The sequence below is a fragment of the Hippocampus comes genome, unplaced genomic scaffold (genome assembly GCF_001891065.2).
Source record: "Hippocampus comes isolate QL1 unplaced genomic scaffold, H_comes_QL1_v1.1 scaffold157, whole genome shotgun sequence".
NCBI lineage: Eukaryota > Metazoa > Chordata > Actinopteri > Syngnathiformes > Syngnathidae > Hippocampus > Hippocampus comes.
Genome location: NW_017805149.1, coordinates 573,986 through 587,339, shown reverse-complemented (window position 1 = coordinate 587,339; position 13,354 = coordinate 573,986). Strand labels below are relative to the sequence as shown.

Genomic DNA, 13,354 nt, shown 5'->3' with positions numbered 1-13,354 from the left:
CATTTGAAAGACTAAGTATTATGTGACCCTGTATAACTGCAGCTGCAAGGACCTTTCAAGGCTTGATAAAGCACCCTGGAATTACAGCTCCCACGGTCCTAACACACAGATATCAATCCCCAGATACCTACAAATATACCCACTCACCATCATTGCCGAGACTCTCAGCAACTCCAAATCTCGAATTATAGTACATGAAAACAAGTCCTGGTTGGGCATTGTTTTGTACAGTGAGTTCCTGCTGCACAGCAATGTCAAAGGAAAGCACACGAAAGGAGGACTACAAATGTGGGAGTTGGGTTTCTGACTGAACTGACAGCTGTGGGGGGACGCAGGGGCTCTCAAAGCAGGAAATGGCTTGCCCTCCCACAGTGGGAGATCGCCCCGCCCTGACAACAACCCCCACAGCATCCCGGGTCACCACGGGCGCCTACAGAGGACCGCGCAGCAAACGTGCTCGCGCATGTGACAATAATGTCCAATCTGGCATCACCTCAGCATCTTGAAAATCCAGAAGCCCCGGTGGACTTTCAAGATAAGCATTTAGGTGAATTTAGTGCAGTGTGAGGATTTCTTCATTTAAGGCACAGGAGGAGTCGTCCCATACCAGATGGCGCTGTTTTCCCCGTTCTTTCAGTTTTATATTTAATACAGAGTAGTGATTATATTGAGCTTTTCTTCCCTAAGCCACACCCCCAAAACAGAGGGCGGCTAGTCACAGCGCAGCACCAAACAGAACTGATGTCTGACACCTTAGTGTTGACAACGCGTTGAATTCAAGGATACATTTTATGACTTCTGAACCATTTTTTTATATATACGGTCCATTTTGGTTAAACAATGGGCTTTTCTTTTCCCTCTGTTTCCATTCATGCACCTATTTTCTGTACAGCTTATCCCGTTCAGGGTGACAGGGAGCTTGAGTCTATCCCAGGTCATTCGAGAATGGCAGACAACACCCCGGACTGGTCGCCAGTCAATCAAGTCCCATTTTGAGACAGAGAAGCAGTCACATTCATACGGCCACTGAGTGAGAACCGAAGCCGCGCTGCTTTGGAAGTCAGACCAGTTAACCGGCACTCCATCAGTGAGCGGATCAATTGCTCGTTAGCGCTGAGCTAAATTGACATTATGAAGGGAAAGTAACATGGTTGTTTTTAAACACACAATGTGAAATTCACTTTGATGTTTAGTTTGACAGTCAACTGCAAGTAGCCACAAACAGCAGGAGTGGAAGTTTTTGGAAGAAGTGTTGAACTGCTGCTTCTTGGGAAGTAAGTTGAGTTTATTGGTGAAAGACAGCTTATATCAAGAGATATTTGTGAATTGGCTTACTCATTTCTTCAGGCACTTAACGCAAAAGCCACTTGGAAAAAATGGAATTGAGTAACTTCAACACGCCAATTTTTTTTCAGCGATGCTCCTTGTCCTGAGTAGGACAACCTTGGCCTAAGAGTAGGACAACAAGTACACACGTTACTAGTGAAGCAAAAACGGCTTCATTAGTTCCACTGGTGACATTACAAAATTGTACTGATCGGACACTTTATCAGTAGCACCAGGAGCATTATCAGCTACTCTGCAGTTTTGCCTCACTAGCATTATGTAGTTGTTCTGCCTTTACGCCCAAGTTGTCCTACTAGTGAGGAAAAAGCTTACTTTCACATGTACTTTCAGATGGATACGAAGGATATCGACAATGTACTTGAACAGCTTTTCATAAAGCCGTTTAATGACTTACTGCAGGGGTGTCAAACTCAGGTCCTGGAGGGCCGCTGTCTTGCATGTTTTCCAAATCTCCCTGTTGCAGCACACCTGATTCAAATGAACTGGTTCAATGTCAGGATTCCGCAGAACTTGCTGATGATCTGATCATTGTTTGACTAGTGAGGGGATTGGTACGTCGACCTTAAGGTGGATATCAAGGATATCGAGTCATTGCTAAAAGAGGCTTGCCATGGTTCCGAGCAGCAACTGGCGGGGACAACGAATCCGAGGAATTTTGGTGTCTAATGGACAGTTAGCAGGTATGAGAGAAGACTGTGGCGGTTGGTCTTTTATCAGTTTGTTCATGTAAAGACGCCGTTGGATGGTTGGCAGGTCGGCCTTGGGTTTACGGCTAATGGTGGGATGACACAACAGGATGTGGAACTAACGCCATGTTTGTCAAAGCGCATGAGTATTCTTTGAGCAAACAAACCTCAAGTAGTGTCATGGGACCAGGACGGCGAGTGATTGACGCAATACTGTCGTTGTACTCCATGTTCGTTGTATGAGTTTACACACACGGGACACGTGTGGATATAAACCACTCCTTGATATACGGTATATGATTTTTATTTTTATTTTTTATTGCCGCAAGCTCAGCGGAAGAGATCAGCAAAATAGATGGGAGCGACTGAGTTCACTGAGTCATCCGGTATCTTTTTTTTTTTTTTTATTGATTTATTTGATCTGTAGTTCAGTGGCCTAGTGTTCAGCTCTCCCGGGAAGAAAGTTTCACATTTCCATCTATGTTTGCTGGGACCTTTTCTGTGAAGAGTGTTCATGTTCCTCCTACGCTTGTGTGGGTTTTATCTGGATTTCTCCCCGCAGTTAAAAAAACATGGAAGTTAATTACACTGAAAACACTGTGAGAGAAATAAATCTTGACTTAAAAAAAAAAAAAGACATCCTCATTGTTTCAAGGACATGCACCCTGTTCTGTTGTGGGCCAAAGTGACCCTTTGATGATTTACAAATAAAGAAAATGTATATATTTTTTAAAGTAAAATCGGATTTACCTTCTTTCATTGGGGAAGAAGAAACAAAAGTGCTGATCAATGGAGAAAGTTGGGGGGGAATATGAAAACAAAAATGTCTCTCAGCAGGGTAAAACACTGTTCTGCTAGAACATGTGCATTTTTTTTAAAAACAAGCATCCAGAAACTGCTTTGTGCAGGGCATTGATGATGCTAATTGGAGATTTGTGTGTGTGTGGTTGTGCGTGTGCGTGTATGTGTAGCCAATCACTCATAACCTTTTGGAGGCACCAGGTTATTAGTTGCGGTAGTTAGTTATTATTCAGTTAGCCATTGATTCCGCTAGCTTGGCCTCGCTAGCTAGCTCGATGAGTAAAGCGGACTGATACAGGAAAGGGTATGTTGACGTTTCTCACAGTAAACATAGCTGAACTGAAAAACAAGGAGTGTTTGTTTTATGGAGGAGGAGGATCGATTCCTGTGTGTCATAAAGAGGTATCCATCAGTCACGTACGCAAATGAATACCTGTTATCAAACGACAGAATGTGTATTTTTCCACGTAGGTTGTTATTCCCATAAATCATGCCATATTCCTTTGTAAGAATTGGGATGGATAATATTTTCGGTAAAAGTCACATCTTTTCTTGGAAGTGTCACCAAAAAGTCACCCGGTTACAAATTTCACCCACACAGGTTAACACGGAAGTTGCTTAACTGCATCGTGAAGGGCAATTGTCACTGTATCGTTGTGCAGTATGCGGGGTTCTGCCACAAATTTTCCCAAGTGGCAGTTTGTCGGCAACTAGTTGTGCTGTGATTTGAAATTGGAATCGCAGGTGAATTGTGTTGCAATGTTGTAGATGCTAATCAAAAATGCCGTGTTATAATCCCGGGAGCTTTGACAAAATATTTACACCTCCAGGAACGAGGCGAAATCCAGCCAGCTGGATGCTGCCAAGTTATAGTGTATGTAAATATTGTATAATGTGTTTTACAATAATACCCGAATATATTTCCAATTTTGTACAAACCTGCGGCTTAAAAGCGAAGCGCGAAGTCTCTGTTGCCAAAATACAAACACTCGCCTTTATTTATCACCCGTTTCCTCTCTTTATATTATACTTACGTCATGCAGAAGATTCAGATTCATAAAGATCAAAAGGCAGGGAATCTTTGGTTTAATGGAGTTCCGTTCCCACAGTGGCAACGGAACCAGAATTTGTCCATCAAGTTGGAATGTGCTGTAGTCTGTCAATAATCGATGCTAAAGCAGTGGTAAAGTCAAAATTGCAGAAATTCAGTGGTTCTCAAACTTTACATAGCAAGTACCACGTATAAAAAATATGCTCATCTCTCCAGGTCCCAAGATCATTACCGGCACGAAAATATAGTGGCATGGTTAGCCTGAGTGTTCAGCAAAAACAAGACAAGGGTTTTATTCCTAGAGAGTATACTGTATTCATCTTCCGAAACGCTTTATCCTCACTCGGGTCGCGGGGGGTGCCGGAGCCTATCCCAGCTGTCTTCGGGCAGTAGGTGGGGGACACCCTGAACCGGTTGCCAGCCAATCGCAGAAGAGTATACTGTACACAACATTATCTGATAGGAAGCCATTGACACATTATTCACAGTTTGAAAATTGAAACTGAGTTTGAATGTGGAATAAAACTAATGAAATAGTCATTCATATGTATTGTACATTAAAGTTAAATAAGAACTCTACCAAAAAAAATCAAAGAGGAAAAAAAGTAAATGTACGACCGGGTTAAACATAACTACTGACAGGAATTCTTACACGTTCCACTCGACTCTTGTTACTAGGAAAAAAATCCAAACATCATTAAAAGTATGACTACCATTCTTTGACTATATTCTTCTTGTGCTACATGGCCAACTTTTCTTACGCAAACTACTCCAGTGATTCCCAACTCGTGTGCCTTGAGAAATAATCACGTGTGCTGCGAGACATTTTCCACCGTCACTTGTTACAACAATCAATCCTTGTCAGCAACGCTGACAGGACAATTAAATGCTCTTCCATTAGATGGCATAGTGTACGATGTACTCATGTATCAAGTGATGTCGTTCTTACAACAGAGTCAAGTCATTTACTCTGTTTCATCAACCACTTCGCCTTAGTCAAATGCCAAAGAAAAGGGTGGTGGTGCAATCCGAGCGATTTCAAAGTGTGACGTCACGGTGGAAACCGTCCTAAATTGATGCTTTTTCGTTTGACCTTTTAGGGAGCGTTTCTCCTTTAAGAGGATGCTGGGTGGAGTTTTGAGGACACCAGCGCATTTATGCCGAGGCGTGCTGACGTCACCCAGCCACAATGAGCGCACTTCACACTGTTGTTGACGCGTCATAAATGCACATGGCTCCGTTGCGGATATGAACGAGAGATGGAGCAGAGACTGACAGTCGGTGAGTACCAGACTAGTGGACGTTCGTGCGAGGCTGAATGTGTGAATATTGAGTCGACCGCTGAACAGTCGCCATTCCAATGCGAAGAGGGAAACTGTGATTTTCTTTAATTAGACTTCCTCAAGTAAATTTACGGGGAATAAATGAGCGAGTGACCACAAACTCGAAGGCGTTTTCTCTCCTCCTTGTGCCAATGAACTACGAATGTTCCGTTACGTGTAATTTCAATGTTGTGTGAGTGAGAATGCGCTCTCATTCTAATAATGAGCCGCAGCACAACCGTCTGACGTCCGCTGCACCTCCGCGACCTACCGCTAGGGACGCTAATATATACGGCGTATACATTTCGACACAGAAGGGAACATTCTTGTGTAAAAGTCCTGATTCAGCTCTTAGTGAAAGTAAAAGTACAATCTGAAATGTATTTGTAATGTAATGAAAAACAAAACATTAATAAATTGACACAATGGGGAAAACAAACACTCCATGCAAAATAGTTTTTCTTTCTTATGAGCTTACATAGTGCTTGCATTAAAGACAAGAAGCACGACATTTGCCATGAATCATTCTGATATCTCTTAAAGCCATGGGTGGGAAACATCTTGTTTCATTGAATTTGCCACATCATTGGTTCACGTTTCTCTATGTTGCCACTGACCCTGTTTTTTTTTCTTCACCTTGCATGACCCCAAGATCTTCAAGATAAACAGCCCTTTTTGACAAAATAAGTAGAAAGTACAGACGCACAGAGATCTGTTTGAAAAAAGAGAGTAAGAGTAAAACGTAGCGAGAACAATAGATGCTGAAGTAAATTACAGATACTCTAGAAAGCGCTTTGTTACAGCTGCAGCTGTTGTGAAAGCGCCATATGAGTAAAGATGTATTGTATTGTATACCTGAAAAATCTACTAAAAAATGGACACTCTGTTACTGTAGTGCTGACTGCTGGTTTTCTTTTGGATTGTTTTTTTTTTTTTTTGTTTTGTTTTAATATATTCATGGCCCAGAAGTGTTTTTCAGTTTCACATGTCTACTCCTGACGGAGCTCTCTGTGATGAAATAATCATTGGCCAATGAGAAAAATGAAATACCAAAATAATCCTTTAGTATGACATTGCATCATTGGCAAAATTTATTTTTTCATTTCGTTAGTTAGTTTTGCCCTCCTATTATGTTTGAACAGCCCAGGACGCTGCCAGGGATTTGGAGCTCTGTAAAAAAATATTTTATATAAATATATAAAAATAATAATAACACACACACACACACACACACACACACACACACACACACACACACACACACACACACGCACACACACACACACACACACACACTCTCATCAGAGCATTTTTCTTTTGCTGACTGGTATAGGCAGCAATATCGCTACAGGTCACGAGGTCAAATTGCCCTGAAACGTAACATGTTGAGATGAGGGTTTAAGTATTTTATGGACATTACTTCCACAGATATCAAATTGGTTGTGGGCTCACACCGAAGGTTTCTTTTGGACTTCCCGTTTTCTCCCTGTGTGGGTTCTTTCCTGGTACATTGGCTTTCTTCCGTGTCGCGTTTATTTAATCGACTGTAGAGGGTACAGTGTGCTTATTTGTGGGAAAGTGGCTATTTGAGAGGAGGCCTTTATTTGTACTCCTCCTCGCGTTGGTGCGGAGTGAAACATCCTGATATCAGCTGACTTGCTCCGTAGCTTGTAAGACTATACTGAGCTGTGTTCCGTTTGTCAAGTTTTAATAAGTCCTTTTTTTCTTTTTCAAATCAGTCATCATCTCAAGAATAAACCTTTTTTTCTTTTTTGTTTTTGGTAATACAAAATAAATAAAAACAAAACAAAACAACATGATGAGTGACAGAGGATTTAACACTCTGAGCTACACGGTGGCAAAATCGTGTCCACATAGCTTTTTTTGGATTGAATCATACAATTTGCGTAAAATGGGTTTCATTGCAGACTCCATCCTTGAGAACTAGTTGTTCTCCAACTTAACGTCTACATTGTGTAAAGAAAGTGGAATCTGAAGGGTCCTGGGAGAGGTACTGTACTTGCTGTCCGACTGCAATTTCCGGAGCTCATGCCTTTTGTCCATGTCCCGCTTATTCACTTGGGACGGAAAATCTAACAAATCGGGATGTTCCGTGCCAAACCAAACGATACCTCTCGGTGGAAACATATAGTGGAAGTACATACTTGAGTGGCATCAATGGCCATTCCTGTGGAGGCGGGACATTTCATCGGACCATAAGTATGGCAATTAATTGGCGGAACCGCCTCTCTTTGAGATTGTACGACATGATAAATTCAGTCTGTCAGTCTCATCTTGAGTCAACAAGAAGAAGCTTTATGAGCCTCTCTCTTGACCCTTGAACATAAATACTTGTTTTCAAAAAATGGACGGATAATCACATCACTGTGGCGAGGAGTTTTTAAATTTTTTCTTAACCACACTGTCGTCTCTCAAACCTGTGACCCTACTGCCTGCAAGAATTATGTACACAATTAAAAAAAGTCTAAATATGGTCATCAGATGTGAATAATCCCTGAGCTAAATGTTCAAACAGTGCGTTAGTGTCTTATTTATTTATTTTTTTAATCCAGTATATTTATGAAGTACCGCTCAGTTGTATTAACTGAGCAAGGCGATGACCGATTCATCTGCCGATATTAGTTCTTACGGGCACTCATCCCTCAGGAGTAGAATAAGCTGTTTCCCTTTTGGTTGGTCCTCCGGTTCATATTTGGGCTACGTCTGCCAGTCTCCATGGTGTATCTTCTGTCCTAACCTCATGGGAGAGTTCGCTTGCATTCTCAGGCCTGCTTCACTGCACTCCAAAGTGTCACAAAGGCCCATTTATAGCTGAGAGTGGCTCCATTCATGCGTGCTCAGCCAACTGGCGTACAATTCCTCCATCGCCGAGGCCCACTGGGCGGATTTGATACCACTTTTTTTTTTTGGAAGGATGAAATAAATATCCAAATAGACGCGTCGGACCCTGTTTGGTTGTTTGTCGTATGGAGTTTGTTATGCATGCTCAGCATTGTTTAACCCACTACACCAGTTGGAGAATGAATTAGGGGAGTGTGGGGGGGATGCAGACTAAATCACAAGAGAAAATTATCACAACATTTTTGCCCTCAGGAGCACTCGGATGACAAGACAGCAAAGCAACCGCGCATCGACTGAGGACGGAAATACTTAAATGTGGAATAGAAATGTGAAGTAGGATTAATACTACTGTATATCACAGTATATTTTCACAGAGGGTTGTAAAGTGAGTAGTACCAGAAAAACAAAACAGAGCAGGGTTTCAGCGATTGAAGGAATTGGGTAAAAAAAAAAAAAACAACAACAACAACAAAAATCCTCTCAGTCTGAAATTCTTGTTGCCAGCCAAACGCAGGACACACAAAGACAAGCAACCATTCCCGCTCAGCATTATACACTAGGGCTAATTTAGAGCATTCAATCAACCTACCATGCATGTTTTTGGAATGTGAGGGGAAATCAGAGTACCCGGAGAAAACCCACACAGGCACGGGGAGAACTCTATACCGAAAGGCCTTGGCCTGGAATCGAATCCATGACCTCTGCACTGTGTAGTGGACATGCTCATCAGCCGACATGGCCTTAGTTCTCGAATTAAATTTGTACATTTAATACCATGTATTAAGACGGTTACACAATTAATGGGTGTGAATAAACATCACAATTGTTTGTCTCGCTTTGTGCGGTACTTCTTTTGTTCGTTCCTGTCATTCAGCCTTGCGGGCTTCACTTTTTTTTTTTTTTTAATTGGCCCACTGGGCAGTTACGAATGCTTCCTTGACGTTAGAGCCATTCTCTTGAAACACATTGCTGCGTCTACTACCCGTAAAAAGAAAAAGGGGTCGTTTCATAATTGCTCGTGAATGATTCACATCATGTTTTTGTTTTGAAGCGTTGTGGTTCCACCGGGCCAAGACGACTGCAGTTTATGCTCCCCCCCCCCAACACAAAAAAAAAAAACAACCCCCAAAAGAAAAGAAAAAAAAAAAGAAAACTCCTAATGAAAACACACACTACCGACGAGTGTACTCGTTTTGGGTCAGGAAAAAGATTTTGAGACCGGACGGGAATGTGTGTGCATGCGTGGGGGGGTGGGTCGACGAAGGACTTTGCATGTACCATGTTGAAGCTTTTCACAGAGCATCAGAGGAATACCAGACAATCAGCTACTGTTGTGAGCGCGGATACTGCACGCTCTCATGACCACACAGAGGATGGGAGGGCGGCGAGCGATGCTGCTCGCCCTCCCACGTCTGAACGGGCGCTTGTGCAATTGTCCGCAGGCAGATGATGGCATGAAGCTGACACATGGCTACGATGGATTTGTTTTTGTTGGGACGGGTTCAGTGATTCCCAGCCACTGTGCTGCGGCACATTAGTGTGCCATGAAAGATCGTCGATGTACCGCTGAAATCATTCAATTTCGCACGGTTGTTCTGAGAACGAATTATTCACTTCAAATGAAATAATTGATCTTTCTGTCATTTATCCAGTGGCAGTCCTGACGCCCTCGACGGACCCCTTCCTATAACACCTTACAGAAGGCGTTAACGACAATTTCAAATTGGAGCCCCCCCCCATAAAATAACAACATACTCAGGTCATTAAAATCAAGCTGTGTTCATACATACAGTACAGCCATCCTTTATGTTCAGCATAACCAAATATGCATTTTAAAATGACCTCATTCGATTATATGATTCTCAACTGTATTTCTTGTGCGCTTTAAAACAACCGCCGATGTATACAAAGTGCTGCACATGGAGCAAAAATAATCCATACAACAAACAATAAATGAACGACAAAGACACAAGAGAAAGCACAAAAACAGTCAAACTAAAAAAATCAAGTCTCTTGTGAAGGCAAAAGCCAAAGAATAAAAATTAGTTTTAAGATGAGTTTTAGAGATGGGCAGAGAGGGGGCTTGCCGAGCGTTCAGCGGGAGGTTATTCCAGCTGGGACCAGCAAGGGAAAAGGCTCGATCCCCTCTGAGCCTCCGCTTAGTCCTCGGTACCTCTAATAAGGTCTGGTCTGCAGACCCGAGGCACCGGGCAGGTGTGTAGGGGCGGAGGAGCTTAGAGAGGTAAGGTGGGGCCAGGCCATTTCTAGATTTAAAAACAAATAATAGAATCTTAAAAAGAACTCTCAAATGTATCGGCAGCCAGTGAAGGGATGCCAGAGTCGAAGTTCTCTGCTCCCGCTTACGAGTACCAGTTTAAAAAGGCGAGCGGCAGTATTCTGGACCAACTGGAGACACTCAATGGAGGATTGGCTGACTCCAAAGTAAAGTACATTTCGGTAATCCAGCCGGGATGTGACAAAAACACTCCTACAAATCATAAAGTACCATAATTTCTGGACTATAGACCGCACCTGATTATAAGCCGCACCACTACATTTTTAAAGGAAAAAAATATTTTGTACACACATAAGCCGCACCTGTGTATAAGCCGCAGGTGCCCATATACAGGCGGCCGTTAGAAAAGTCTTTATATAAGCCGCTTCATGAAATAAGCCGCGGAGTTGAAAGCGTGTGACAAGTCGCGGCTTATAGTTCGGAAATTACGGTAGTTTTGCCATTTTTCAACGCTGCACTTTTACTGTATTGATCTGAGAGTTTGAGTCAATTTGCAAATGCGACACGGTCTCGACACACCACACTGGGAGCTTTGTGAATCATTACAGCCAAGGTTTAGCTGACGCGCGTATTAACCTTTTGTTGCCACAGACAAAGTGTGTTGCTTGGTTGCTTACCTTTAATTAAAAAAAACAAAAAAAAAACCTCACCACCACCACCACAGTGGTAATAATTTGAGTAACGGATCAGAAGTAACTCACCAAGGTACAGTCATTGAAATTGAAAGCGTTCCAATCTGGATTGGGGCAGTAACTCTGTTCCTGTTTCGATTCAACAGCAGTGAAGCTGTAATGGGTTAAATGGAGAGACCTGAGTGTTTTTTGCTGAAACAAACCCACTACCTTCCGCAGACCACAACATGAGCGACAACAACTACTGGGGACAGCATGACTGCAGCAGGTACACGAACACGCAGCAAACAAGTCGATTGCAGGCAAATCTGAGTTTTTAATTTTGTTTTGACTTGAGGGTTTTTTTTTTTTTTTTCAATTCCGTTTTCATTTGTTGTTAAGAGAGAGTTTGTTTGTTTTTATTACCGGTCGTTTTGATTTCTCCCAAAAAATGCTTCATTTTGGTTTTGTTTTTATTCGTTTTAGTTGAGGATAAGCGGGATTAGAAAATGGATGGATATATAGTTTTAGTATTAGATTTAGTCTTTTTTTTTTTAAATATCATGTGCAAGATTTAAAATACGCCACCAATTCTCAAACATATTTTTACTACCGTGAGATGTAGTTTCACTTTTCGTTTTTTTTTTTTTTTTTTTGAAAGGATTTTCCAATTTAATTTTTTTTCGGAAACCAATATTAGTTTTTTTTTTAAATCACACTTAGTTTTCGCTATTTTGCTCGTTTAATAACTACAACAACCTTGGTGGATTGCAACCCGCCGCATATCACAGGCTGGAGCACATTTCGTCAACGTGTAATGACTCACTCAGGACGGGTTACGTGCACAAATGATTGACACGCGCACGACTCCTCAACCTACGCTTGCTTTGCAGACTGTGCTTGGGCCTGCCGAGCGGCCACGTGGAACACAACCTGACCGATCAGCAACTAGTCCAAGAATGCAGCGGTAAGTCTCCTTCATATGATGTCTATCCATACCAATATTTTCAATGAATTCATCCTTGTTGAAAACTCACTCGTTCACCGATACGAAGGTTGTTTTTTGCGGAACTGCCAGTTTGACCTCTGAAAAGACGACTTTTTCTTACAGTGTTGGAAGCCTTCCAAATACGCCAATTTTGTTGTTTTCCAAAAGCCTGAGCTGTCTCTTTCATAATCAATGCCCGTCCGTTGAATTGTGTGCACATTACGAAAATATTAATTCACCGATAGTTGAGTGCAGAAACATCATTTTCACCCAAGACTGATAAAATACTTTTTTTGCCCTGTCACCAATGTAACACAGTGTTGCCTCAAGACATGAGGTGAATTCATTCCGCGACCGCGCTTGTAACTCTAAACCCTTGTACCTCAAATCATCTTTCCCTCTTGAAAGGATTGGGAATGCCACGCCAACGCCTCTGCAATAAGTGAAATCTGAGGGTTGCAACTCACGGGTTATTTTTATCACCGATTAATCCAGCAATTTGTTTGTTGATTCGTCAATGAACACAATTAGGGGGAAGAAACAAGTCTTAATTTCCATCACTGTATTGAAAAACAGAAAATGCACAAACATTGACCTTTTCATGCACCCTCTCACCGGATAACACGATAAGCTGTCCACTGTAGTAACCGCTGTCCCTGAAAAGGTTCATGAATTAAAATTCAGTTTCTGGTTGGCTCTGTACCATGTCAGAATATAGACAGCGGTGTTGAGCAGGGTTTTTCCGTGTAAAAGCAGATGTTTGCAAATATTTGGTTTCAATTCGACGCAAAGATAGATAATAAGGCTCCTCTCCTAGAGGATGAGGGACATCCGAGATTAATTACTGTTGAGAGGCTGAATTTCAGAGTTGTTAAATTCAACAAGGTCTCTAAACAGTTAAATGATTATCAAAAGAATTATAATTAATATTTATACTGTCAGGCGGCCCGGTGGTCCGGTGGTGAGTGCGTCGACCTCACTTGTTTAATGCCAGCTCGGGCCTTCCTGTGTGGAGTTTGATTGTTCTCACCATTATACTGTCAGGCGGCCCGGTGGTCCGGTGGTGAGCGCGTCGACCTCACTGTTTAATGCCAGCTCGGGCCTCCCTGTGTGGAGTTTGATTGTTCTCACCGTGCCTGCGTGGGTCTTCACTGGGTACTCCGGTTTCCTCCCACATTCCAAAAACATGCATGGCAGGCTGATTGAACACGTGAAATTGTTCGTCGGTGTGAGTGCGGATGGTTGTTCATCTGTGTGTGCCCTGCAATTGGCTGGCATCCGGTTCAGGGTGTCTCCCGCCTACTACCCGAAGACAGCTGGGATAGGCTCCAGCACCCCCCGCGACCCTTGTGAGGATAAAGCGGATCAGATGATGGATGGATGAATTTAT

The 13,354-nt window shown here is 42.4% G+C and overlaps 1 protein-coding gene across 3 annotated transcripts in view; it reads left to right on the top strand.

Moving 5' to 3' along the window:
- Positions 1-5,020: 5,020 nt before the first annotated feature.
- errfi1b (ERBB receptor feedback inhibitor 1b) overlaps positions 5,021-13,354 on the top strand; it is a 12,643-nt gene continuing 4,309 nt past the window's right edge. For 2 of the 3 annotated variants that reach the window (XR_002168041.1, XM_019868075.1), the window contains exons 1-3: positions 5,021-5,172; positions 11,169-11,265; positions 11,870-11,943. Coding sequence is in view for 1 of the 3 variants with exons in the window: in XM_019868075.1 (XP_019723634.1) it covers positions 11,225-11,265; positions 11,870-11,943 (115 nt within the window). In the remaining 2 variants the exon portion in view is untranslated. Of the gene's footprint in view, positions 5,173-11,143; positions 11,266-11,869; positions 11,944-13,354 lie in introns of all 3 variants that reach the window. The other variant, XR_002168042.1, reaches the window with a different exon arrangement.